This window comes from Nannobrachium achirus, assembly GCF_963921795.1.
Source record: "Nannobrachium achirus genome assembly, chromosome: 19".
Taxonomy (NCBI): domain Eukaryota; kingdom Metazoa; phylum Chordata; class Actinopteri; order Myctophiformes; family Myctophidae; genus Nannobrachium; species Nannobrachium achirus.
Window position 1 is genome coordinate 24195462 of NC_137826.1, and position 27115 is coordinate 24222576.

A 27115-nucleotide genomic window follows, 5' to 3' on the forward strand; every position below is an offset into this window, starting at 1 on the left:
TAATCAATAGAAAAAAAGTCATTTTGGGGGTGAACTCCTTTAACAAGTGTCAAATCTGTCAATCGACTGATGGCACAGGCACACATGTGACGTGTGACGGCCAGTCCAGATGGAACACTGATCCATCACAGCTGGACATGATTGTGTTGGGTGAAATAGCCTATTTGTATGTAATCTTTATGCAAATCTCCATGCACGCGCGCGCGCGCGCACACACACACACACACACACACACACACACACACACACACACACACACACACACACACACACACACACACACTATGACTTTTATATAACTCTTTGCGTCACACACACACACACACACACACACACGAGTTTGCGACAGTTGTTTCTTCTTGACGGCTGATGGTGACATGTCAACAACCGACATGGCGGCGGCCGATAGCAACAACTATTGGGAAGGTAAATAGTCGTTGTTTAGTTTAAAACTATCAGCTGCACTACACAGACATTAACCTTTCCTCTCACACTGGCACATATCGCAATTATACCGTGAATTAAACGTCATGTGTGTCCTGAGGAGGGGGACGCTCACGCTAGTGTCACTGTCAGGCTGATGCTCAGCTTCGCAGCCTATTAGCAGTGGTCAAGTTTTCAAATGTATACAAATCTTTGAAAATAGCAGATCTATTTTCAAATGGCCAAAATGTTTAATAGGGCTGAAGTGGTTACTGTATGTTTTGTAATAATAATCAATCTACAAAGTAACTAGTAACTATTAAAGTTTTCAAATACATGATGTACTAGTGGAGTAAAAGTACAATATTTGTATCCGAATTGTAGTGGAGTAAAAGTATTGGAAATACTCAAGTAAAGTACAAATAACTCAATTGTACTTAGTTACTTTTCCACCCTAGATGGTCACATCTGTGTGAGTGCCAACGCGAATTCATAATATTTTTGGACTGATATCTATGTACAATGGCCCCAATTAGCTGGTTCTGTATGGACTTTTGTGTAGAATGTTGGTACCTAACAATTAGCTCACCTACATTAGCTCCTCCGCCTGCTGTTATCTGTCTGTGTCACAGTGTTTCTCACTGATTTATTGACCTTGTGTGTCAGTACTTCTGCTGTGTTGCTGATGTATTATTTGTCCTTTTGTGTCTCCAGATCTGCTGTTTCTCACTGCTGTAAATGCACCCGTGTGTCTTCTACACATCACTGTTTCTCACTGATGTCAATGCAATCTTGTGTCTTCTACACGTCACTGTTTCTCACTAATAGTTTGTCCTCTTCTGTGTACAGATCTGCGTAAGCAGGCCAGGCAGATGGAGAATGAACTGGACCTGAAGCTGGTATCTTTCAGTAAGCTCTGTACCAGCAGCAGCAGCCGTGACCAGCGGCAAAGGTACTGTAGCTGCAGCTACACATTCTCCATAATACAGTATGCTGCTGAATTATAATAACTACTAAGACGCCTCAGGGCGACATGCGACCTCGCGCCAATTCTTGGCCATCTGGCCAGTGATGTATATCGGACCAGTTACCCATATATGGAGACCCCGGTACCCATAAATGGAGATCCATGTACTGTAAATGGAGATATGCTGTGAGAGCCCAAACATGCTTACTCAGTTATTCGTTATGTGAAAGTCCTATGACGTCTATAACATCTGACATCATACCCTTTTATGCCCATACATGGCCACACAGATATGGGGCTGTCTTGGCCATCTGTCTTACCACACTAACATGCTTGTTAGTGTGGTATGTAGCCGAAGTGGCCTCCATATATGGGAATTCCCATATGAAGTCCTGTTGGTTATGGGCTTAATATTGAGTACATCGGGGAACTCCATGTATGGGCATAAAGGGATTCTGTTAGTGTGACATCACAGTGAAGCCAGAGCGTGATGTCAGAGCGGCAAACCCATTCTGTTAAGAGTGGTTCCCCTGACATCACAGTGACATCAGAGCATGATGTCAGAGCGGCAAACAAATAATGTCCAGACAGATGGACACAGACAAGCTGTGCCATTTCTCATAGTAAACTGCAACCTTTGATCGCAATAATCCATTTTGTTTATTGGGCACCTTTCAAAGCACTAGTCAATGACACAACAACCAGCAGCAAAATATCATCACATCATAGAATAAAATGTAAAAGTGTAAAATAATCCTCGTGCAAAGCCCAATGTGAGTGTAACAATTAGTCAGGATTGGAATCAGGATTGCACTAAATATGCAAGTTTGAAAAAGGGTTTTGATTCAGGATTTGAAAGTGGAGAGAGAATTAATTTCTAGTATTTTTTTGTGATGACGTCACAATCGGCAGCAAATCTGGACAGCCTGTTTTGAGAACCTGTGGGATACTTTTAACCTTCGCCTTCTCAAAACCAGAGAAAGACACAACGGTCAGAAATGGGACTTTGTGAGGATAGAAGGTGCTAGTGGGACCCCCAAAAAAAGTTTTAAAATAGGAAAAGTGACATTTCATGTTGTATCACCTTTAAAGGTGAAATGCTGCATCTTGAAATCAATACGATATTTAACAAGGAAGTAGCCAATGAAATTGCTGAAGAGCAGGAGTGATATGATTTATGGAAGGAGATCTGGTACTGATATGGGCAGCTAAATTCTGGACCAACTGAAGTTTATGATGATACATGAGAGGAAGACCAAAGTGGATAGAATTGCCGTAATCGATACCAGATGTAATCAGACTTGTGAATGAGAATGACGGTGCCGTTTAGTGTAAGCGACGGGCAAAGATGAAGAAGATTAATATTGCGTAGGTAGACGTATGCAGACGGACGAGTAAATTGAAGATTTTTGCTTCAAAAGATAACGCACTCTATCACTATCCAAGATGAGACCCACTGTTAAGAATATCACGTTCATACTAAAAGCCAGATTTGTCCCCTCTCCATAGCCAAAAGTCCTTAACTAATTTTACTTTTATGTTGTTACAACACATACCTTTTACGTTTGTATCAAAGCACACATTAATTCCCAGAGATGTCTTTTTTTTCTTTTCTTTTTTTTTTTTTGTCTAATTGTGAACTGTCTTTGAAGGCTCATGTTGTCACACCGTTGCAAACAGGTCTGGATCTGTGAGCTCCTCTCAGGACAACATGCTTGAGGCTTTGACCGCTGAACTGGAGCAGCTGCTGGCCAGTGTGAGTTCAACGGCTCACCTCCATACACTTCCTCTCACTTTCAATCGGGCCTTCTTCCATAGACGTTGTGATGCGTGAACTAGGGATGTCAGCGGTTAACCGGTTAGCCACTCTTTAAAAAATATCCGGCTCTGCTTAACGGCTTCAAGGGTTAGTTTTAACATTGCATTGTCCTAGAGGTGCAGTGTTGTTTTGCTATGGGGAGATGTCATTTTGTTAAACAGACTCCGGGAGGAGCAAGAGAGTAAGTAGTCTTCTGTTATGTCCAATGGAACACTTGAATGAGAGAAAGCTGTTTTGGTGTTGCACACCGGGGTCCGGGGGCTAGAACATCGAGGTGAGACGAGCCCCAGAGTACACAAAACAGAACGTAGCCAACAGAGGTATTTTGGTCTGGGAGCATCTCAAAAGGAAAGGAGTGGAGACGACAAAGTTGTTTGCAGTATTTTTCTCAAATACAACAGTGGCATGAGCAACGATGCTCAATCACAAGCTGTGAGCTTGCAGATCTGCCATTTTCATCTCGGTGGACCAGTCAACCCCTCGGAGAGTTTTCTTGGCAGCGAGTCAACAGACTCACTAGATTCACAACAGAACACGTCGTCATGTTGATGGTTCTTAATAAAAATGCTCAGCCTAAGCGGATACGGCTAGAGCTCGGTAGTTAGACAGGCAGTAGGCAAATGTTAAATGCTGCTTTTTTGTTTGTCATATAAAGGAGAATAACTAAATGTTTACCATTCACCTAATACTGTTTACGTGCATATACAATTTTGGGTTAAAAAGAAAGGATCCTAATAATAATTAATAACCGTTAATTAACCGGATAATGCTGACGGATAACCGGCTGGTAAACTAACCGTTTAATGACATCCCTAGCGTGACCATGATGCAAAATGCCAATAAAATGACTAAAGTTAATTCAGACTTTTGTTTTGTATAGCATATTAACCTGAATTAAAATAAAAAAACTCAACAAAGACCCCAGTACAAGCATAGGTGTTGGCAGTAACAACAAGGACTCATGACATTGGGGAATTGGCAATAACTAAACTTATTTTATTATTATTTATTGTTTTAGCCTCAAGGCTAACAATTATGTCATTGAGGTCTGTATTTCTCTTTATCTCAGTTAAATGCTGTGAACGACAAGATGGCAGAACACACACAGAACCCTGGAGTGACATCGCACAACTCAGCACTTATGCACACCTTGCAGAGACACAGAGACATTTTACAGGTAAATACATGACGTTCACATAAAAATCTTCCCTCAACTCTCCAATTGAACTCTTGTCCCAGTTCTTTTATTTGCACTATACCACCTAGCATGACACTGGGGGCAGTTCTCCATTCCAAAATCAGGTTAGCATTCACCAGCTGTGGTCATGAACAGTTTTGATAGAGAAACATGAGATGGTGTTCTGGACAAAAGTAAATGAATAGTGTGTTTCCTCTTTCAATCTCTCTGTAGTGCCAGACTGCCAGTTTGGTTTGATATTTTGTTCTTAATGGCCAGAAAACATCATTAGCACTGTTTGGAAATGCATTGCAGTTCAATCAAATTAACAATGAAATACTAAGGATATCAACAAACCCATTTGCAAGCAAAGCAAACAGCAATTAAAGTAATGATGATGGCATCCTTTCAGAAGGATATTGTACTTTCCTTCAGCCAAAAAAAAAAATCCCATCTGTCCCAAAATGATGTCTCTTTACTTGTTTAAGTCGTAGAGGAAAACAGACTAAGACGCTTTCTATATTATGAACATGTATGCTTTTACATTTTTGATTATGCTTTAGCTCGGATACTCCAGAAGCAACAGGCTGTTGCTGCTGTGAAGTGTGCTTGCAATGTTGTCTCTTTAATCCTGCATATTTGATAATAATTATGATGGTACCCATGTCTCCTTTAGGATTACACTCACGAGTTCCACAAAACCAAAGGCAACTTCCTCAGTCTGCGAGCGAGAGAGGACCTGCTTGGATCAGTTCACAGGGACATCGAGTGAGTGTTGTCGTTATGTGTTGTTCATTGGGCTTGGATACCGGCCCATATCCTAATTTATCACTTTTACTAAAATACTGTATACACATCTTTTACTTTCTTCTTTACTTGCTTCCTCCCTTTGCTCCTTCCTTCCTTTTATACCTTGCATCCTTACTTCCCTGTTACTTCCTTCCTTCCTCACTTCTTTAATACTTCCTACATAAATTCATTCCCTCCCTAATTCCTTATTTATTTATTTCCATCCTGGAAATTGAGAGAATGGGGTGTGTCTTTGATGCCAGAATGTCTGGAACCAGTAGATGATAATAATACAAATCTAATGTCACTCACTTTTTAACTGAACATTTCAGGGATTCTAGTATTGATTGGACACTGTAAGTGTTTTTGTATATTTTATTGTTTCTCTGGAAACATCCCTTCCTGCCAAAATCTTAAATCAAGCTTAAACAGATTTATTTATCTTCGATGGTTGAGGTTAAACAACATTAGTAGAAGGCTCAGATTTAAAACCAAGGCAACTCCACCAAGACGGTGTCTTTTCCATATGGTCTTTCCTCCGATTTGTGGAACTGGCTAAAATGTCTAGAAACTAAATCGTATTTACAGTATTCAAACGAAAGGAAATGTCTTTTTAAGGATTGTAGTTAATAAAGGTAGTTGACTTGTCCATTGTAGAACATAAACAATTGAATCATAATGCTCATGGGACCCCCGCATGGGAATAGCGTTGCTCCAATTTGGATCTCGGACTTTCATGTGGCCAACCTGCAACCTCACTCGTTGACATATTACTCAAAATTTGGTCAAGGTTAAAGTTTTTTGGAGGTACTTCTGTGGCCTACTGGCAATGTGCACAAGACATTTGCCCCTGAATGGCCCAGCAGATTACGGAATTTGTTTCAGACACACAGACAAGAGACACAGACCCTTTAATAGATTCCTAGACCTATGCAGAGCAGTTGAATGACAATATGTTTGAGTATTTGTCTCTGCTATTATTGTTCTTCAACAGCAGGAGGCAGACACGTCCTGTTTGTTGCTTTACATCCCCACCCTATCTGTATTATTAATTATCCTTGCCTCTCTCTCTCGCTCGCTCGCTCGCTAGCGCTCTCTCTCTCTCTCTCTCTCTCTCTGGGTCTGACTGTCTATCTCTCTCTGTCTATCTCTCTCTCTCTCTCTCTCTCTCTCTCTCTCTGGGGATATTTTTCCTAAGTGCCTCCTACAGTAAATCAAACCGCAAGGCTTTTATTTGAGAGAGGGAAAGAGAGAGAGCATTATAGAGTGTGGGAGAGAAAGAGAAATGGGGGTGTCTAGAACTAGAAAGGGGCATTTATTTGAGGGATAATTAGTATATGTATATAGATATAGATACAGATTGATTCTAGAGAGAGAGACAGAGGTTGCAAAAGTGAGAGAAAGAATTAGAAAGGGCGTATACCGGAGTGGGTGAGAGGCAGAGAGAGACGGGTGATAAGCGCATCAAGGGAGCGGGGTAGTGAAGAGAATATAAGCCCAGATCATTGTTAACTGTTGGACAGGGGGAGGACAGCAGAATCCCCACCCGCCCTCCCCCAGACTTGATCTGACACGAGGAAGAGATGACGCCTCCGTGCTGCACAGAGTGGCTGGGAATTGTTAGACCGTCCTAATGATTTAACAGCCTTTAATGCAGGAAGCCCCGTAATCACTGCCCAACCGCCGGCTTAAATGGAACGAACGATTAAAAGAAACGTTTTTGTCATGCTGTTTATGAAGGTAGAAAGTTTCATTCATTCATTCATGCCCAGTTAACACAGAGGGTTCTGCACTTGGAGAACTGCACGGAAACCCACCCACCGGTCCCTGACTGAACACACACATTTTCAGCAGATTAATTACATCACTTAATTTAATAAGACTGAAGGTTACGTCTGTGCATATTGCAGTGCTACACAGTAAAATCCATAGTGTTATTTTAACTCAAGAGTTCAAATGAACTTGAAGGAGTTCCGACAAGATGGCGACCGAGTAGGACGCGTTTGTTGAGCTCTGTGGAGGTGCATAGTTTTCACATTTTTTAAGCCCATTTTTTACTGCCTTTATAGTTCTTTTGAGACTTTAAACGCCCAAAACACTGGTGAGCGTCTGTTTTTGCAGTTGTTTCGTGTTTCATGCCGAATACGATTAACACGAGGTCGAGGAGTACCAGGTCTCCGACCGCAAACGCCGACAACATGGCCGGCGCAATGCAGGGCGACGCTGACGCTCCGGTTACAAAAAGCATGCTGCGCGAGGTCCTCAAGGAATCACTGAAAGAGTTTATGGATGGTTTTATTCAACCCATGATGCTTGGCTTGGAGAAGAAATTACTGAAGAAGATTGATGACTTCGGAAAGGAGCTGCGTCCTGCAGTCGCCACGCTGAACACGACCGTGGCTGAACAGGGGGAGGCCATTGAGAACTTTGGTTCCTCCATGGACAGTTTGCAGATGTGTATCACTGAATTGGAGAGAAGATGTGCTAATCTGGAGGAGAAGCTCGTCATAGCAGAAGACCGGAGTCGTAGGAACAACATAAGAGTGATTGGGATCTCTCCTGGGCTAGAAAAGGCTGACCCAGTGGCCTTTATCCAGTCTTTTTTGCAGAAAACATTCCCCGACGAGTTTCCCGACTCCCCCCCGGAGGTGGATCGTGCTCATCGGACCGGCAATCCACGTTCTGATAAGCCAAGGGCTTTCCTGGCAAGGATCCATTTTTTCCGGGTAAAGGAACGCATACTCCAGCTCTCCAGGAAAGCAGGCCAACTGACATACAATGGCAAAAAGGTGTATATTTTCCCCGACTGGTCTGCTGAAACATCAAAGAGAAGGGCAGCTTTCGGGCCAGTAAAGGAATTCCTACGTTCCATCACCGCGGAAGGGGTTAAATACGGAATAAGGCACCCGAGCAAATTCTGGATAACCGTGGATGAGGCGACTTCTACTTTCAACTCACCCAAGGAAGCTCTGGCCTTTTGCAAGGATAAGTTCAAGACTCCAGGTGCTGCGGACGAGACTCTAGCTACGCAGGATGATGAGACGACAGTTACAGAGAACTAACTTTTACCAGGGACACTTTTGCTTTCGTGATCGCGTGCTTTCAAACACATTCTGCCGATGTGATATCCTTTTGCCTTTAATGGACTGTTGGTAAGCTGGCTGGGACTTTGGAGATGACTTTTACGCAGCGTCTTTCTTTCCTCACTCTCTCCTCCTCCTCCTCCCCAAAGGGTGAGTTGTTAATGTAAGCCTACTTATTGTTTTGGACTCATCATCTGACTTGACGTTGTGTTTTCAAGTGTTTCGTTTCATAATACCTATTTTATTTGTTTTATTTTTTAACAAGATCTGTAAGCAGATGGGTGTTACTCGTTTTAATTTAGGTTACCGCAAGGAGAGAGGATTTAGGGCTGCTAAAGCTATAAGCATAATTCACTGTCTTTTTTTGTTTGAATATAATGGACATTGTTCTTGTTATTATTGTATTCCTTTTCTTTGCTCTTATTGAGCGTTGTGCTGCTTACTATATAGGTCTAGAGGGTTTTATCTCTCTCTGTTAGGCTTTGTCTAACGTGTTCCGTGTCGCGGTTCGGACGGAGCCTGCTCTCTCTATCGTCTTCCCTCTATGTCTCTCTATCTATCTCGGCTTTCCCTCTCTCTCTCTCTCTCTCTCTCTCTCTCTCTCTCTCTCTCTCTGGCTCTCTCTCTCGCTGTGTGTGTGTGTGTGTGTGTGTGTGTGTGTGTGTGTGTGTGTGTGTCTTTCTCTCTCTCTCTCTCTCTCTCTCTCTCTCTCTCTCTTTCTGTTAGGTAATGGCGGCTATGTTGGTTGTTAGTTTATGGTTCGTTTATGCCGCCTAAAACGCTACTTTTTCGGGTAGGAGGGCGAGACTGGGCTTTGGCCTTTGTATTGAGTAATGTAGCCTACTGTTTAAGGTGAAACAGATATAAATAATATGGTCTAAATTGTGAAGGCTCCGCGGTTCCAGAGACCACTCGCTCTCCCGCCCTTTCTCTATGTCTCTCTACCTATCTCTGCTTCTCCTCTCTCTCTCTCTCTCTCTCTCTCTCTCTCTCTCTCTCTCTCTCTCTCCCTGGCTCATTGACTCGTTCTTTTTTTTCCTTTTTTTTCTAATCTCAATAGCTGGCGGATGTACGATCTCGTGGCGCGTTGGCTCTACGTGCTTGTGGATCCGCTGTCTGGGGGGGGGGGGGGGGGGTAGTTATTTACCTACTTTACTTGTTAAAATGTTAATTTACTTGTTAAAATGTTAATTTCTTGATGGGGGGAGAGGGGAGCTCTGTATTGGGATATTTATTTTGTAGTCGTGATTGGGTAGGTTCACTGTTTGAAGTATGGTAGTTTACTGTTTAAGACGGAAACAGACTTAACTAATATGATTGACATTTATCTAAGTTTGCACTGGCCTTTTGGGCATGTACAGGGAGCTGTATATGGCGCAGTATGCATTATGTGTGCTGTGTTGTATATGGTTTCCTGATCATACATAACTGTGTTTTATGTAAATACTTATGTATACAGACTTTTCTTTTCTTTCCTTTTTTTCCCCCTTCTAATTAGTAATTGTGGTTTGTATGCATGGATGCATGGGGGGGCTGTATGTGGCGCAGTATGCATTAACACTGTGTGTGCTTTGCTGCATATGGCCCCCCGGATGTGCTTTTAATTTCTATTTCTAACTACATATGTAAGTGCATATATTTTTATATCATATACACTGATTTCCTTTTTTATTTATTTTTATTATTAATATTATATTAGTGCCTTGTCGTGGTGACAGCCTTATTTCCACTTATCTGTCACAAGTGTTTGGTTATTTGCATTAGCGTGGCTTATAGGGCTTTATCACATTCTAAGTGGGCCTAATGCTGGACTGATTATTATTATTACAGTTGTTATAGTCCCCTCAATTTTTTTTTTCCCCTTTATTCTTTTCTTTTTTCTCTCCCCCTTCTTTACTAGAAATGTTAACATACCATTCTCATTTATTTAAGTGATATGAAGTGGGGAGATTGATCATAATTTGAGCTGATGGAATGTTTGAGAGCTATTCAGCCACAAGAAGGCACTTTTTTGTTGTTGTTGTTTTTACTTTGGTGATCTGTTATATATTTACATAACCACCAGAGGGCAATGTATGGTTACTTTTGGGCAGTTACTTGTTTGCACTCTCTGACAGAGTGAAATGAAGGTTGACTAATAGGTTGATGGGGTGGGGAACTGTTTTTGTGCACTCTGATGCTAATGGGGTTTTCCCCCTCAAGCTTCAATGTTATGTGTTTTTTTATGTTCGTTTGATGTTGCTTTTTCCTTTCTGTTCCTTTTGGGGTTGTTTTGTTTTTCTGTTGGGAAGGTTTGTTGTGAGGGACCAACTAGGAAATTCTAAAATGTTCTACTGTGCTTGCTGTGCGTATGGTTTGAACCACAATTATGACAGAATATAAATTTCTAAGTTTCAATGTAAGGGGAGCGAATATACCGCATAAGCGAACCAGCATTTTGGGGGTTTTGCGATCTAAATCAATTGACTTTGCATTTATACAGGAGTCTCATCTTTTAAAAGAGCATTCCAACCGATTGGCTAATAAACATTATCGTGTTTTAGCCTTTTCAGCTGCTTCTTCCAAAACCAAGGGAGTAGCCATATTGGCTAGACGTAACCTTAGGTTGGATTCTTTGGGTGATTGGTCTGACAGTGACGGGAGGATAGCTGTTGCTAAAATCCGCTTGGAGGGTAAAATGCTAGCACTAGTCTCTGTGTATGCTCCAAATGTTTTAGACAAAGAGTTTTACAAATTACTAACTAAAACCTTATTGGAACTGACGGATTTCAAAATCATTGTTGGTGCTGACTTCAATGCAACATGGCAACATAACCTAGATAGATCCACTGGGGTAGAAAGCAGAGAACAAGCACTAGCGTCTGCAGAACTACGTGCTTGGGCAAACTCAACTGGCTTACTCGACATCTGGCGTTTAATGAACCCAACGGTTAGAGATTTTTCTTTTCTGTCGGGTAGGCATGCTTCATTCTCTAGGATCGATTACGTTTTTGCCCCTGTTAGCTTGTTTCATAAAATTGCCAAGGTAGAGTTGCTCCCAATGTCACTCTCGGATCACAAGGCGGTGCTGTGTGTTGCTTCACTGAAACAGGTTATAGATAGAGCTCCTAGATGGCGGTTTAACACCACACTGCTGCGCGATGCGGCATTTGTAGCTCAGTTTCAAACTGGTTTGCGTGAATTTATAAATATCAATACAGGCTCAGTTGAGGATCCCAGAATTCTTTGGGATGCAATTAAAGGCTTTATCAGGAGTAATACAACCCTCTATGCGTCCACTCAGAGAAAATTAAGGTCAGCCAAACTGGTGGAATTGGAATCTCGGTTTTCTACTTTGGATAATTCTCTCCAAAATAACTTTGATGTTAGTACAGCAACTCAGAGGGAGCTAGTTAAGAAAGAAATTAACTCCATTCTCAAGCGCCGCTCAGAATTTCAAATGAAACGCACAAGGCAAAACTACTATTTTAATAGTGCAAGACCCAGTCACTTACTGGCTTTACGTCTTAGATCCAATGAGCATTTTGCTGATATTGTTAGTGTCAAATCAACAACGGGAGCCATGGTTACAGAACCCAAAGAGGTCAATGCCACGTTTCGTGCTTTTTATGATGAGCTCTACACCTCCGAGGTCATTCACGATGATGCAGTATGCAATAATTTTTTATCCAACATACAGTTACCAACCCTTAGCGAGGCGGATGCGGAAGCCTTAGATAGACCGCTCCATCTGGCGGAATTACAGGAAGCTGTGCTCGCAATGCGTAGGGGCAAGTCGCCTGGTTTGGATGGGATACCCCCTGAACTTTATGCCATCTTTTGGGAAGATCTAGGTCAGCTGATGCTAGACATGTTTCGATATGCAATTGAAAGTGGCTCTTTCTCCAGGGATGTGAATGTAGCTATTATATCATTATTGTTGAAGAAGAACAAGGATCCCACAGATTGCGCAAGCTATAGACCGCTTTCACTTTTGAATTCTGATCTAAAAGTTTTTGCTAAGGTGCTTGCGCGTCGCTTGCAGGGTTTTATGACCACCTTAGTACACTGTGATCAGACAGGTTTCATAGGAACTAGACTAGCCTCTGATAATGCTAGACGACTATTGCATATCATCGATAGGGCTAAGGAGCTGAGGACCCCCGCCGCAGTGTTGTCGCTCGATGCGTTGAAGGCATTTGATCGTCTGGAATGGTCTTACCTGTGGGCTGTACTAGATAAAATGGGATTTGGTGCTTCATTCATACATTTTGTTAAAGTACTTTATTCTAATCCGTCAGCGATGGTCCTAACCGGTAAGATCTGTTCGCCGCTATTCACGATTGGCAGATCTTCGAGGCAGGGTTGTCCCCTTAGTCCTCTCCTTTTCGCACTTTCACTCGAACCCTTGGCTCAGACAGTGCGTCAGTCTGCAGATATTACTCCTGTTTCGATTAACAACACACAGCATCGCATTTCCCTATATGCTGACGATATTCTACTGTTCATTGAGAATGCACCACAGTCAATTACTCATGTCCTTCAAATCTTTGATCAGTTCAGTTCCATTTCCGGCTACAAAATTAATTGGACGAAGTCAGCCCTTCTACCTCTAAATGATCAGATGAGATCTGCTATCCTGCCGCCCATAATCCCAGTAGTAAGCCAATTCAAATATCTTGGCATAGATATTTTCCCCTCTCTTCAGGCTATTGTTAAGAACAACTATGGTGACACTCTAAATAAGATTTGTCTTGATTTAGATAGATGGTCATCTTTGCCCAACTCTCTCCAAGCTCGAGTTTCAATCATAAAGATGAATGTTCTTCCTAGGGTTAACTTTGTAAGCTCTATGCTCCCTTTGCCACCACCGCCGCAATACTGGAATAAGCTTCACTCTTCGATATCTAAGTTTGTGTGGAAAGGGAAACGCCCTCGTCTTAAACTTTCTCTATTACAGCGTGCTAGAGATGATGGCGGCCTTTCATTGCCCAACTTTAAATTTTATTATTGGGCCTTCACGCTCCGCCCCCTTTTAAATTGGTTTAACCCAGCAAATAAGGTTTCTTGGAGAGAGCTTGAGGAGAGTTTAGTGCAGCCTGTTGAATTGAGAGATCTTATCTATTCAAACATAACTACACATCAATGCAAAGTTCGCTTTGGACCTATCATTTCTCATTTAGTGGCAGTATGGAGAGCAGCTGAAAAGATGTGTAAGATTGATTGTAAATGGAACTTATTTTCCCCAGTGTTCAATAATCAAAGACTTTTAATCGAGGATCGCCCCATTCGCTTTCCAAGGTGGAGGGCTAAGGGGATTCGTACATTAGGGGACTTATTTGATAGAAATGGTTTACGACCTTTTCGAGATTTGTGTGACATCTTCAATCTGCCTGGAAATACCCTTTTTTTCTACTTCCAACTGAGATTGTCCATGAGGACCTATGGGGTCCCATGGCAAGCTCCCCTTAGATTGCACCCCTTCCATGAGTTTATCTGTGATGGTAACAGAACAAGAGGTTTGGTTTCCACCCTCTATGGTTTTTTATTAGACTGTAGTTATGGGCCCCTATCTGTTGATACTGTTTGGAGGAATGATGTACCAAATTTGGACCCTGACTTTTGTTGGGACACAGTGTGGTCTAACATTAGGCTATCTTCTAGAAATCCAGACCATCAACAAATTCATTTAAATTTTGTTCATCGGACTTATTTAACTCCCCGCAGACTATGTGCTATGAGGATTTTGAATAATCCCAACTGCACTCTCTGCGCCTCAAATAGTATTGGTACCTTCCTTCACATGGTTTGGGAATGTCCAAATGTGTCGTCATTCTGGAATATGGTTGCCTCAAAACTTTCAACTATTTTTAGTATTAATATCATATCTTCTCCTTCTTTATTTTTATTAAATGACGTCTCACAGTTGCAACTAAACAATATACGCAAGCGCATCTTCTTTGCTGGATTAACGGCGGCGAAGAAGATGGTAGCTACGCGGTGGAAACCTCCTCATACGTTAACGTTTCGCCAGTGGGCCTTAACCTTTCTAGATATAGTATATTTAGAGCAGTCGATAGCAAGGTTACACGGAGCAAAAGAAGAAAACATTAATATGTGGTCGGACATTGCAGATAAGCTTAAGGCTATGATTCAAGAAATCACTATATAGTGGTAACAGCCTAGCACAGGCATGCACTATTGTACATTCCGTGTTGGTCCGGGGAAAGGGGGTGGGTGGGTTTTCTTTTCCTTTTCTTGTTTTGCTATTGTTTGTGTTTGTCTGTTAATTGCATTTTTCTTTTGATTAATGTTTTACTTTTTCTTGTTCTATTCATATGTATGTCTCTAATTTTATGTTATGGAAAATAAAAATAATTGATAACAAAAAAAAAAAGAGTTCAAATGAACTTTAATGTGTATCCTGTATCTGTGTGTCTGTCTCTCTCTCTCTCTGTCTCTGTGTCTCTGTTTGCAGGTCCTATAAGAGTGGTTCAGCAGTGAATAACAGGAGGATGGAGCTCTTCCTGAAGGAACATGAACATCTGAGGAAGTAAGAAACCCAGTTATACACCACACATACTGCAGTGGAAATACAAGCCCGTCATTGTGTTTCTTTTAACACATGTCCATTAAGTTTATTTCCAATTTCCAATTTCTCTCCTCAATTCTCTCCTGTTCCATTCAAATATGTGTCTTACTCTTATGTGTAAGATGGAGTTGAGGCAGAGTCTCCAGAGGGACAAGTGTTCCCTGTTGAAAATCAAACATCATCCCACATTTTACTAACTAATGCTACCTGTTGTCATTAATGACCAGACATAGGCGCGGTGAAGAAAACAAGCAGATCCTTGTAGTTTTCATTCCGGTCGCGGTCAGATAGACAACGGATATTGAAGCTAGGTGTGTGTGTGTGTGTGTGTGTGTGTGTGTGTGTGTGTGTGTGTGTGTGTGTGTGTGTGTGTGTGTGTGTGTGTGTGTGTGTGTGTGTGTGTGTGTGTGTGTGTGTGTGTGTGTGTGTGTGTGTGTGTGTGTGTGGTTTTGGAGAAGTGGGTTCTAAAGTGGATGGCGCTGATTTAAAATCAGTCATAATGTGTGTGTGTGTGTGTGTGTGTGTAAAAAAATATATAATTTTATGGTTTTGTTGTCTGAACTTAAGCTGCAATATAAATTTGCCCAAGAGGGACAAAGAAAATGTTGATTATTTCATAACCAGCAGCATACTGTAGTCTAAATTACTAGCTTCCACAGTGTTTTAGAATGGTATTACAGTTAAGTTAGGCTACTTTATTATTAAAACTAAATCTATTTGAGCTTGTGTCTAATATTAACTTTCAAGCTGTGAAATTAAGGATTGTTTGCTGCGGAATCAAGACTTTTTCTCTATGTACTCTTGGGGGGGACTACTGAGTGATGGAAGTTACATTGCTGTTTGGCCTAACAAGACTAGCCCTCCTCATCCTCCCTCCTGGCTAATATGTGATGACTGGTTGGGCTAACAACAAGCCAATACTAGCAGTAGTAGTAGGATGTACAGTAGTTGATCCTAAATGCGCCAGCCGCCAAGTGTTGTCACTTCCTGTATCTGTTGTTTCAATTTAAAAGCCCCCAGTGGTTCATACATGATCCGACTCAAGCCATATTGTGAGTGTGTGCCTCCGAAGAACACACAGAAGCCATTTACATTTATTACAGTAGTGCGTGCACGCACGTGTGATTTAATGGACATCTCATTACTCACCTCAGCCTGTGGCTAGTGAATTCTGCATGTTTCCTGTAAACGTGCTGCTGAGATATACTGAGAAGGAAAACCAAATGAAAGCACAGAGAGAGGAGGAAGGGAACCGGGGTGGAGCGGACGAGAAGCAGTGTGGATGATCGGGTGGGCTGGGCTCAGTGAAAGCAAAGCAGGGAGATAGATGGTGTGATGGATGAAGGTAGTAGAGAGACCAGTATTGATTTCTGGTCTCCGGTGGAGTCTGTCAGGATGTAGTGCTCAGCTCCCTGGACTGAAGGCACTGTCTGTCTGTCTATCATTTATCTCAACAGCTAATGGCAGCTGCTGGAAATCTCATCCACATAATGTTTAGACGGTGTATATGGCATGACGTCACTGCGCCCCCGCCTTGCATTCATTGGCATGCAACACTGGCTGGGAATTGAGTTGTGCTACCAGCTTTTGTCGCTCCGTTTCGAATCAAATCCGGGAAAGATGCCTTAATTTATTTAATAGGCTTGCGCACTGTTTATTAGAATCATTCAAATTGGCGTCACAAAATGCTGAAGTGAAATGTAGATTAACGAATGGCCTTGGAAATAGTCTGCACTTGATGGAAACTATCAGGTGCTGGAAGGTAATTGAAATGAGCTTGAATTTGTCATTTAAAATCATGCACAAATTGTGTGTTTAGGAAAAGCGTGTGTTTTTTAAGCTCAAACAAAGAAGAGCTTCAGGAAGAAAACCGTCATTTCTCCCACATGGTGCACAAACCTCATTGTACAATAGAGATTAATTAGCTGCCATTACAATACGGTGGCCAGTGGGAGCCGTGACCAAACAGGGCTACGCTTTTCCCCCCAAAATTCCATTAAGCACTCTTGAGTGCTGTGTCGCTGGAATCACAGGAAGTGCTCGTTTTATGATAATAGAACCAAAGAGCTGTGTGGTTTGAAATCCATACTTGAACTGTCTGCTTTTCTTCTTTTTATAATTATCAAAGAATGACATTCCCTTGAATGATCTTTGTATGAAAGCCTTGTGTTTAGGCTATGTATTTTGACATTTTCAAATCTTTGCTTTTGTTTTCACTTCAAAACGCAATAACCACATTAAAAAAAGTGTCAATAGCTCTTATGGACATAAAAAAAGAAGAATATAATTGAACTCACCTGTTGGTGTCTAAATCCTTGGCCACTGTAGTGTACATCCTCAATGAGTGGATTTTTTTTTAATTGAAAGATTAACTTAATTTGTGTGTTTTGGTAATGAATGAAACATTCTTATATGTGGCTCCTTTTAAAGGAATAACTTTTATTTTTCTCATCACAGTTCAGATCGGTTAATCGACAGTGCCATAAGGTAAGCTATATTATTTTGTTGTCTCCCCTCACTGTCTCCCCCTCCCTCTCTCTGACACACACACATACACACACACACACACACACACACACACACACACACACACGTGCACGCTTCAAACGCCACTGAGCAACATTCTTTGAAATGAATAGCTGGGGGGCGGGGCAATCCGTATAGTAGTAATAGATACCTGCCATTGGCTTATTGTAAATAGAATGATAGTCCTTCATTAGGCCATTCTTTGTTCTGCACAGCTGAATATACATGTCATAACAAAGGCTATTATGCTCTGCTGTCTTGGAGATAAATCGTTTCAGTGAATTTGTCAATGTTTTCTTATTTATTTTGCCTTCAAAACGCACTTATAAGCCCATTTTCCACTGGCCCAACTCCACACCACTCCACACCACACCGCCCACTTGTGCCAGGTTTTCCACTACAAGGACCTGGGTAGAGTGGTGTTAAAGTGGTACTAAACAGGGTACTAAAACGTATCTGTAGGTCTGAGCTAGGCCAAATAGGGCCAAACACTTCATAATGACTGATCACTCACTGACTTTTCATTTAGACCACCAGGATATAGTTGTAATACATGATAATAGATTCTATTGTGTTATAACCACTATTATAATCTATTATAGTGTATTTTAAATATCATAGTAATACATTAATACTTTATAATGTATTATAAGCACAGTTATAATCCATTACAGTGCATTATTAGTCTGGGATCACTTCACTTTTCGTGCTTGTAACCGGTCTGGAGCGGAAACCACAAAACGTCATGTTGTAGTACTCAAAGGACTACAATTTGGCCGGAACTATCCACCGGAATCAGTTTTAATCCAAAATATTCCCCTGCGCTCAAGGACATACTTTTAGGGCCTACCTAATAAACTCCTTGATGCGGAGTAGTTTTGCTTTTGAAAAATGTGTTTGGTATATGTGTTACAGTATGTTCAAGAAACCAGTAAAAGTTGTCAAGGAGCACTCGTTTTGACGTTCACCACACACTAATCACCACCAGATGGCGACGTCAGCCACTGGATAAGAGAGTTACGTCACGCTTTGAACTCGCCGCAGACCGGAAGTGTTTACTCTTTATTTACTAGCCTAGCCTAGCCTAGCCTAGCCTAGCCTAGCCTAGCCTAGCCTAGCCTAGCCATTAGCTCCATTGTAGTCACTTGGACAGGGCGTTTAACGTGCGCTTGCCCAGGCCTTACGGCCTGGGCATAAATATAACGATTGCATTCACCACGGCTTCGTAACTCGCGCGGCGCTCCGCCGGCCGCGCGGCCCTGGCCCGCTCTTCGCGGCCACTCGCGCCTGCGGCGCTCGGGGGCGAAGAGCAGGACCAAGGTCCGCTGGCCTTCGCGCCGCTTGGGGCTTCGTGGACCCAGGGGGGCCTCGTAACTCGTTTGGGCTTCGTGGATACAGGGGGGCTTCGGTAGCCGCTCGCAGTGTCGTGGACAATAGAGCGGCGCACCGCCTGGAATACGTTGTTGTGGCGACCGCTTGCTCCGCCCCGTGCCGCATCACGAGTGCTCCGCGTCTCGAATGTGCTGTTTCTCCAATATACTATGACATATGCATCTTTTAGTCCAACTGTTAGCGACTGGCAAGACTACACTAGGCTACTCCAGCATTTTAAAAGGGATTGGGGAAACAAACAGAGGGAACCAAATCAAAGCGACGCCGCTTCTTCTAGTGGTTTCCGCGCTTTAGGCGGAAACCAAACAGCCTGTTGTGAACGAACACCAGGCTTTCTCTCAGAAAGCCTGGTGGGCGAGGTTAGTGCATTATAATTAGGATAGTTGTAATACAAATTTATATTGTATTATAATCAGTTAAAACGGTCAATTTGTTTCTTACCGATAGGGGTACTTTTTTGTAATGGAAAATGTAGATATTTTTATGTGGTGCGGTGTGGTGTGGTGTAGTGTGGTGTGGTGCTAAAACTGCAGTCGAAAAGGGGCTATAGTATCCTGCAAAGAATAAACCAAAGTTGACTTGCTGTGATTCAGTGAATGTTTTCATCCGATGTTTCTTTTTAAAACTAATCAGACGTATTCCATCCACAGTATTGCCATGGCTACCAAAGAGGGCATGACATTTCAGAGAGGGATGCTGAAGTCCATTCAGACAAGAGTCACCACCCTGGCCAGTATCCTATCTTCAGTCCATGACACCTATTAACTCATTAGCCGCCATTTAAAAATGGCGTCTTTCAGGCTTCACCGTCAGAAGTCTCCATAGACGTCCATGTCATCTATAGTGCACGGATCATGCACCCATGCACAGATCATGCACCACGTTTGTGCACGTGTTTCACAGCTTTCAAACAAAGAAATCCGCTTGGAAATCTGTGAGATAGCAGCCATTATGTTTTCATGTTGTGTAAACAAACATGGCTGGCATGTTTGAAAGATGGGGTTGGTATGGGGGTCAAACATGCAATTTCGCGATCGCGATCATGCCTACTAGATAGAAGTAGGTCCAAAAATATTTAAAAAAAAAAAAAAAAAAAAAAAAATATATATATTTTTAACACTTAGACTGCCATAGTTTTGCCATAATTAATGTAGATTAACTGCCAAGGCTTTTTCCTAGTTTATTTACCAGATTTTTGATGGCTCCGTTGTGCGTGTTAACGGGGCCGCGGCACTTCACTCATTAACACGTTCCCAAACACGTTAGGCATCCCATGTGTTAATCAGGTTTTAGTCCAGTGTTGCCAGATTTTGTGAGAGAAATAAGGAACCAGGTTTTGTTTTTGTTTTTTTTATCTAGAAAAAAAGTGCGGAATCTGATACTGGGGGTCCCTGGCACAAAATGTTTTCAAATGGGGATATGCAGACAGTTGCATATTAATTTGGGGGTCCTTGACATACATTTTTTTGAGGACCACTGTTTTAAACAGCATTAGGAATAACGCCCAAATAACTACACTTTAGAAGAAGAAAAAAAACTCAACTTGCAACTACCAATATTAACAATATTTACGACTTTACTGGAAAAACAAGTAGAACAAAGTCACTTATAATAAGTGGACATGGCAACCCTGTTTTAGTCCCTTCAGGACGAATTAACATGCATTCAAGCAATACCCTCACCTCCACTATAATTGCTTTGTAATTTTTGGTAATTTGACCACTATATTTACCCTGCATTATTTCTGCATAAAATAGTCAAATTGGATTATAGGAGTAGTTCAACCCCAAATTGATGACCCCAATAATATATATATATTTCTTTCCCTGTGTAGTGATTATTGTGATTACAATAAATGTATCCCCATTGATTCTGGATGGGATTCCAAATGCATTTGGGTCCCCATCTGGAACCAATGGGGGTAAATTTACTATAATAATTTTTTTTGTCTTAGGAATGTGACAATTACAAAAAAAAATCAAGTCTCCATGGCGTGAGTAATCAATATAAAAAAAGTCATTTGAGGGTGAACTACTCCTTTAATGTTGTCACATTGTGACATTGGTTATTGAAACAAGCACAAATCCTGTCCTGTGCCCTTTGTAATTACAACACGAAGATGCAAATGTTGATGAAGGTGCGGCATTAAATTCCAGGCTATTCTTGGTGAGTGAATGACTATTCAAAATGTTGGCAGAAGTGTTTGTGTGAAGAAATGGACAGTAGAATTTGGTTGGTTGGTTGGTTGATTGCTTTATTTGTATATGCAGGCATATGCTGTACATCAACATTCAGACAACTGATACACAGAACAGGCAAAACATACAGTAACGCTTGAAACCCACAGGGCACGCAAGGGAGCAGAGACCACTATTTTGCGCTCCCATGTTAAAGGACAATTCCGCACTAAATATCATCAAGGCTCATTTTCCTACTTACTGTATATTGATCCGAAATGACTGTCCGTGAGGTCTAATTAGGCAGAAATTTCCCTGTTGTCCAGTTTCCTCAGCAGAACCCAGCAGCTCCCATAGCCTATCACTTTTACACTATTGGTTGAGGTCAAAAGTGTTTTTTTCTTTTTCATGAATGTGTTATTACAAACACATCCATGCATTGGTTGTCCCACACAAGCCGCCACAGTCTTATAAATCATGTTTTGGGTTGAACATCTGACACAACTGCCAATCAATCAAAGTGACTGTACTGGCCAAACAAAGCGCGTCTTTTCCAGGACTAAGCAAAACACATAACAGCGTAACATCTGTTTAAAATGTATCCCTCCTGTTTTCAATCGAGACTTTTCCTTCACCATGCTGCTCAGATCGTTTCCCTGCCATCAACGGTCTAATCCAGCGAATCAATTTGCGCAAGAGGCGTGACTCTCTCATACTGGGAGGTGTGATTGGAGTGTGTACCATCCTCCTGCTACTCTACACCTTCCACTGACATGCCATGGAAATGATCACAGTGCCAGTTTCCACCAAGACTTTACAACTGTTGCCAAACTTTTACTTTGACACTTTTTTTTTTACCCCTTGTTATCTCTTAGAATTATCAAAGAAAAGCTTAAAGGGGCCACACCATGCTTTTCAAAATATATATTTTATATAAATATTGGTCCATAATACGTTTTCTTGGCCTAAACAACCACTTGGATATTGAATTTTCATGTTCTGTCTGTCTCTAATTCCAAGCGGTTTCAGATGCAATACCAAAATCCCCTTTGTTGGCAACGGGGCGCTGTCTTTGGACTAAAATTGGAACGATACAGAGGATATCAGAGAACCATGTAGAGTCAATCTTCTCTGTATCGTTCCAATTTTAGCACCACTTTACCTCATGGTTCCACCTCATATATAGTCTCAATAGAATATAGCCTCGCAAAAAGTACCGCCCCCTTCTCCAGGGGGCCCAATAGGAAATGAGCCCCCTGTGACATAGAATTGGGCCGATTTCAAAAGAGTACCGTTCAGACACGCCCATTCAGAAAATCACTGAAATGAAAGGCAAGGCTAGGAGTTAATGAATTGGAGACAATGGGAAGACCCAAAAAAAAGAAGAAAAAAAAGGTGAAATTCATGGTGTAGTCCCTTTAAAGAGTTTGGACCAAAAGCAATCACGTTCTGAGGCCAGGTGCAAAAAAATGAAGATATCTGACCCTACAAGGTTCAGGTTTAGAATATTTGTAAATTGGCTAACATAATTGTAGATCTCAATAAGCTATTTTTCTTTGATATGCATTTCCTCTATGAAGATTTTTTTTTTCTCTCACAAGCCTAATGTGCACTATGGCAATTCCTAGCTTTATTTTGCTTCAAATTGTATTAAGTCAGCCATTAAGACCATTTTCCCTTCTGCTATGTTACTGTACCCACAATTTATTGCATGTCTGCAAATCAGTCTCAAATTAGCCACTTAAATGTTCATTCTATGCATTCAGAGTAGCTGTGAGTAGCTAAGTTGGATTTACTGTAAGTGTAACTGTCTTCTTGCAACTGGCCCTAAATGTGTCAAGATATATCATAAAAGAGAAAGAATTATTTATTCAGTGAGTTATACTAATACTTTAATGACAATTTCTGTTGTGCTGCATATTGTTCAATTGCATTTTTTTTACTCTTTCAGGATGTGTGAAGAAACCATTTTAATATGTATGTTTAATGTTGATATTATACTTTTATATAAGAATAATAATAAAAGAATGGTTGACTCAATCTCCTCATGCTAGTTCAAGTTTATTTCACACATGCAAAACTATGGCACAGGAAACCATTCATACAGTATAAATGTAGAAACAACATACAGTAAGTGCCAACAACAATCAGTGCACAAAAGGGACACTTCATAAATGTAAGCAGCGTAAACTAACGGCGATTGGACATCCAGGCAGTTCAGACAGAGTAGAATAGAGATCTTCTAGAAACGTACTGTTAAGTACAACAATTGTACAAGCGATTTACTGCAAAAAGAAAAACTGTCAGGCACATAACTAGAACTGCCATTATAATTGCATACGGTTTTGAAGTTGGATGTAAACCTTATGTCAACTTTGACAGCCTCCCACAGCCACATAGCGTACTGTAGTTATTTAACATTCTTTACCATTATCAGAGGAGAATTTAAAGGTAGGGTAAGTGATTTCACTTAGGTTTCAGTTTTCACGTAGGGGACAGGCGGGGGCCTTCAATCATGATCAAGTGGGGGCAGGCCTTGGTGCGTGTAAGGTCCGCCCCCACTCGACAATGATTGGAGGAAGGCCCCACTCTATCCTGATTGGAGGAAAGCTTGTCACCCAACAGTTTTGGTGGAGCAACTGAAACTGCCTCAGAACATAGACCCATTTTGTTATTATTTGAATTAAATGAAATCACTTACCCTACCTTCAAACTTTTGAGTATATGGAAAATGTGCAAATGACACAGAACAGGCAGGTCCTGGAAGTGCATGGTAATATCTGTAGGTATTTATTTGTCCTTAGAGAAGATATTGTTTTCTTCTTTTTTTTTCTTTTTTTTTGTAGGACATGCATGTGTGCAGACTTAATTCTGTGTGTGCATGGATACAAAGTAAAGATCCTAGTTTTTTTGTCCATGCTGCATGTTTCTGTAGAAATAATGTCAAAAATAGAAGGAAGCTTGTTTTCTGTAATATGATCGCACACTGTGTGTCGCTGATGGCGTTCACCCAGGGACTACAGATGTAAATGAGCTCTTAGCTGTCTCTGGTGCAATACATTTGTACACATTGTCCCTTTTCAAATAAATAAACATGAAGTAGAATTATGCTCAAATTTAGTTCTTGGTGTCTGCCCTTCATCAATGGCATAGATCAGGCCTTGGTGCCAGACCCATGCCAACAACAATGCACCGCTATTTGTGACTGGGGATAATTGCCTCCAACCAACTCTCTTTGATGATCCACTCAGTCCCTAAGCAAAGCCTTTGTTTATCATGGTCCACTTGTTCACTTTTTCCTGAGAAACAGCAAATGCGACTTTTTCTCTCCTCAGTTCAGAACAGAAATGGGAAGAGTAATTTATAGGCATAAGTTTTATAGTCTCTGGCTGTAGGCATTTTATCATTATCGGTTTTCTCTTTGGTTTTGTGCTGCTTCTTGTTTTCTTCATGTTGCGATCTTCAGACGACATTGTCTAGTCTTGAACATTTCTGAGATCAATTGAAGCTTTATGTGTACCAACTCAATCTCTGGTGGCATCTGCTTCCATTCACTGCATCTCTGCAAAAAGGACAGGTAGACAGACGATCAACCTTACAATGAGGAACTTGAATAGTCTGGAGAGAGCAGTACCACAATGTAGATATACTCTTTAAGTAAAAGTCCTGTATTCAATATTTTAATTGAGAAAAAAGTACAAAAGCATTGGCATGACATTGGCAAATATATAATTAGTCATTGAGCAGAATGGCTCGTTTCACAATCATATTAATGGATTGTAATGCATTAATGCGTTTTTTATTTAATAAGATACCGGTACGCAAAGTATCCCTAAAATAGAACTGAATTAAAAGTAGGCTACCTCAAACGTAGCACTGAAACATGACGGTTGTATCTCACAACCTGTTTTCCTTGTATTTCCTGCCTATTTCCTCGTTTTCCCTGATGACGCGTCATTATGGATCCCACGTCGTCTAGGCAAACCCTGCTGTGATTTGTCAGAAGTCACTGTGAATCATGCCCCAATTAGCCTGTAGCTATGCCCCTCCCAAAAAGCTTTTGTCCAATGCTAGCTTAGAATATGCCCCTCCCAAAAAGCTTTTGTCCAATGCTAGCTTAGAATAACTTCCTGCTTGCCAAGGCTTGGGAGGGGCATAGTTACAGGCTAATTGACCTTATTCACACCGCGGCCATCTTGACCACATGGGGTGGCGACGCAGCCAATCAGAAGCTGCTGTGTAAGGCCCGCCCGCAGAAGCTTCTGATTGGCTGCGTTACCACCCCATGTGGTCATGTGATCCAAGATGGCCGTGGTGTGAATATGGCCAATGACGCTTTTAACTGTGGAACTTTATTTATTATTTATTATTTCTGAAATCTGTCGCAAATTGGCTTACCTGTTCCAAACCAGGTTAAGGTCAATAAGGTGGATGCATGGCGGTCAAGAAATACGACCGTCATATTTCAGGGCTACTTCAAAAGTGTGTGTGTGTGTGGGGGGGGGGGGGCATGCGCATAATCTACCTAATCCGAGCACGATGAAGATGATGACGGCCACGCCAACCAGTATGGCGATACAACTCAACAGCATAGATCTACGGCCGAACTTGGTCGCTGCTTGCACGTCTCCGGTGAGCAGGATTGACCTCGACTGTGTAGACACAAGAATAGCCTACATGATGGAGATGCAGGGGTGCACTGCAGAATCCATGTGCAGTGCACATGGTCGTGGATGCATGGATTTAACAAACGCATGCACATTATTTTATTGTTATTGGATAAATCAAACTTCACCATCAAATAGCTATGGAAGTACCGGTAGGCTAAGTAATAAAACAAAAATGTTCAATAGATACACAGCCAATTAAGTCAAAATCCTGCGAAATGATGTCAGAATTCGAGAGTTGTTATTGATTGATTGATTGAAGACTTTATTAGAAGTTTGCATAGGAAAAGGTACAGTTTCATGACGGTACAGTTCACTGGTACAAGGTCTACTAAAAGGAGATCCATGAAAAGACTAAGCTTATTTCCAAAGGAAATCATTAAAGTATCTCATATAGGGCCTAACATTGAATGAATAATATAGGCCTACCTACAATCATAACATTTATAGCCTATTATTATAATGTAAATGTTAAGACGTAATTCAGTTCCAAGTGAAACGGCTCCACAAGGCTAAAAGCTAAACTGCTCCAGAAGGGTAGTCCACACAAGTCGCAAGCAGGTATAAAAGGACAAGGACTGTGTCATTTCTTGTTTAGCAACATTTTGGTGGTGTTTGGTGATGGAACTCACCACGTGCGCGTACCACAGCGCACAGATGTTGAACGGCATGCCGCCGATGCAGATGCAAGCCAGCACGGCCAGCCAGAGGTAGCTGGGAGGGGGCTCCGTCCCGGGGGGCAGCGGGGACAGAGGCGGACCCAGGCTGAGCCGCGAGGCGGACCTGGGTGTGGCCGCGAGCTGCCCCACGGAGCCCGACTTGAGCGGCGCCCTGTGTCCTGTCTGCTCCGCGTCCAGAGAACGGACGCTGCCTCTTATGTTGAGGGTGAAGGTGTCGGAGGGATTCATGTTACTCTCCCCCACGGTGGGCTCGGTCACGGTGGAGCTCAGTAGTTTCTCCGTGTCGTGGAAGTCGCTGTGATGGGACACCTCCCGCTCCCCCAGGCCGCTTTTCCCGTAGGCGGTGTCGGTGTTGATCGCCATTGCGTTAGAAGATCTGATTTTGCTTGGAAGATCTGATTTTTCTTTCTCCTCAAATCCGGAGAATTTCTAATGAACTAGGCTGCTTTTCCTTGGCTCCAGGGTCTTCCTTTAGATGCTCTCCATCGAGTGGTCATCAGATTAAGTCTCATAAATTCGCCAGTCTAATTCCTTTAAGGCACAACTATTTAATTACGCAACGTCCTTATATTGATGAGCGCGGTGTTATCGACGTCTCGGTCTCTCCCGGGTTCAGTTTGGACTAAGCGCTCTCGAACGCACGCCTTTCCCGCACACCCCCACCCTCAGCTGTGTAGTAAGCTATTAGCGCATCATCTCTTACATCTCCATGGCATATATGCCCGTTTATACGAGTCTGTGAGCTGTGACAATACGAGAAAGGGAAAAAAACGACAGTTAAATCTCTTTTTGAGTCAACACAAGCCGTGCGTAAAAGCTTTCCATTTACGCGCGGTTGTCAGGC

At 41.9% G+C, this 27115-nt stretch overlaps 2 protein-coding genes across 2 annotated transcripts; one reads left to right on the top strand and one right to left on the bottom strand.

Moving 5' to 3' along the window:
* The first annotated feature begins 372 nt into the window (after positions 1–372).
* Positions 373–22936, top strand: LOC308304384 (Golgi SNAP receptor complex member 1-like). The gene is made up of 9 exons (XM_080748969.1): positions 373–426; positions 1273–1375; positions 3071–3146; positions 4279–4386; positions 5063–5154; positions 14716–14790; positions 17287–17316; positions 19398–19480; positions 21572–22936. Exons 1-9 carry the CDS (start codon positions 378–380, stop codon positions 21694–21696), a joined length of 741 nt encoding a protein of 246 aa, XP_080605095.1. The 5' UTR covers positions 373–377; the 3' UTR covers positions 21697–22936.
* Positions 22937–24475: 1539 nt separating this feature from the next.
* LOC308304715 (trafficking regulator of GLUT4 1-like) lies at positions 24476–26634 on the bottom strand (the record flags this gene model as incomplete). The annotated part of the gene is made up of 3 exons (XM_080749345.1): positions 24476–24486; positions 25450–25576; positions 26224–26634. 3 exons carry the CDS (start codon positions 26632–26634, stop codon positions 24476–24478), a joined length of 549 nt encoding a protein of 182 aa, XP_080605471.1.
* Positions 26635–27115: the final 481 nt, after the last annotated feature.

Bases quoted from the DNA above. Each gene is read 5' to 3' on its own strand.
- LOC308304384 (XM_080748969.1), top strand. From the start codon at position 378: ATGTCAACAACCGACATGGCGGCGGCCGATAGCAACAACTATTGGGAA. The intron at 3,147-4,278 runs GTGAGTTCAACG...TCTTTATCTCAG, and splicing joins TGGAGCAGCTGCTGGCCAGT to TTAAATGCTGTGAACGACAA. The intron at 4,387-5,062 runs GTAAATACATGA...TGTCTCCTTTAG, and splicing joins GACACAGAGACATTTTACAG to GATTACACTCACGAGTTCCA.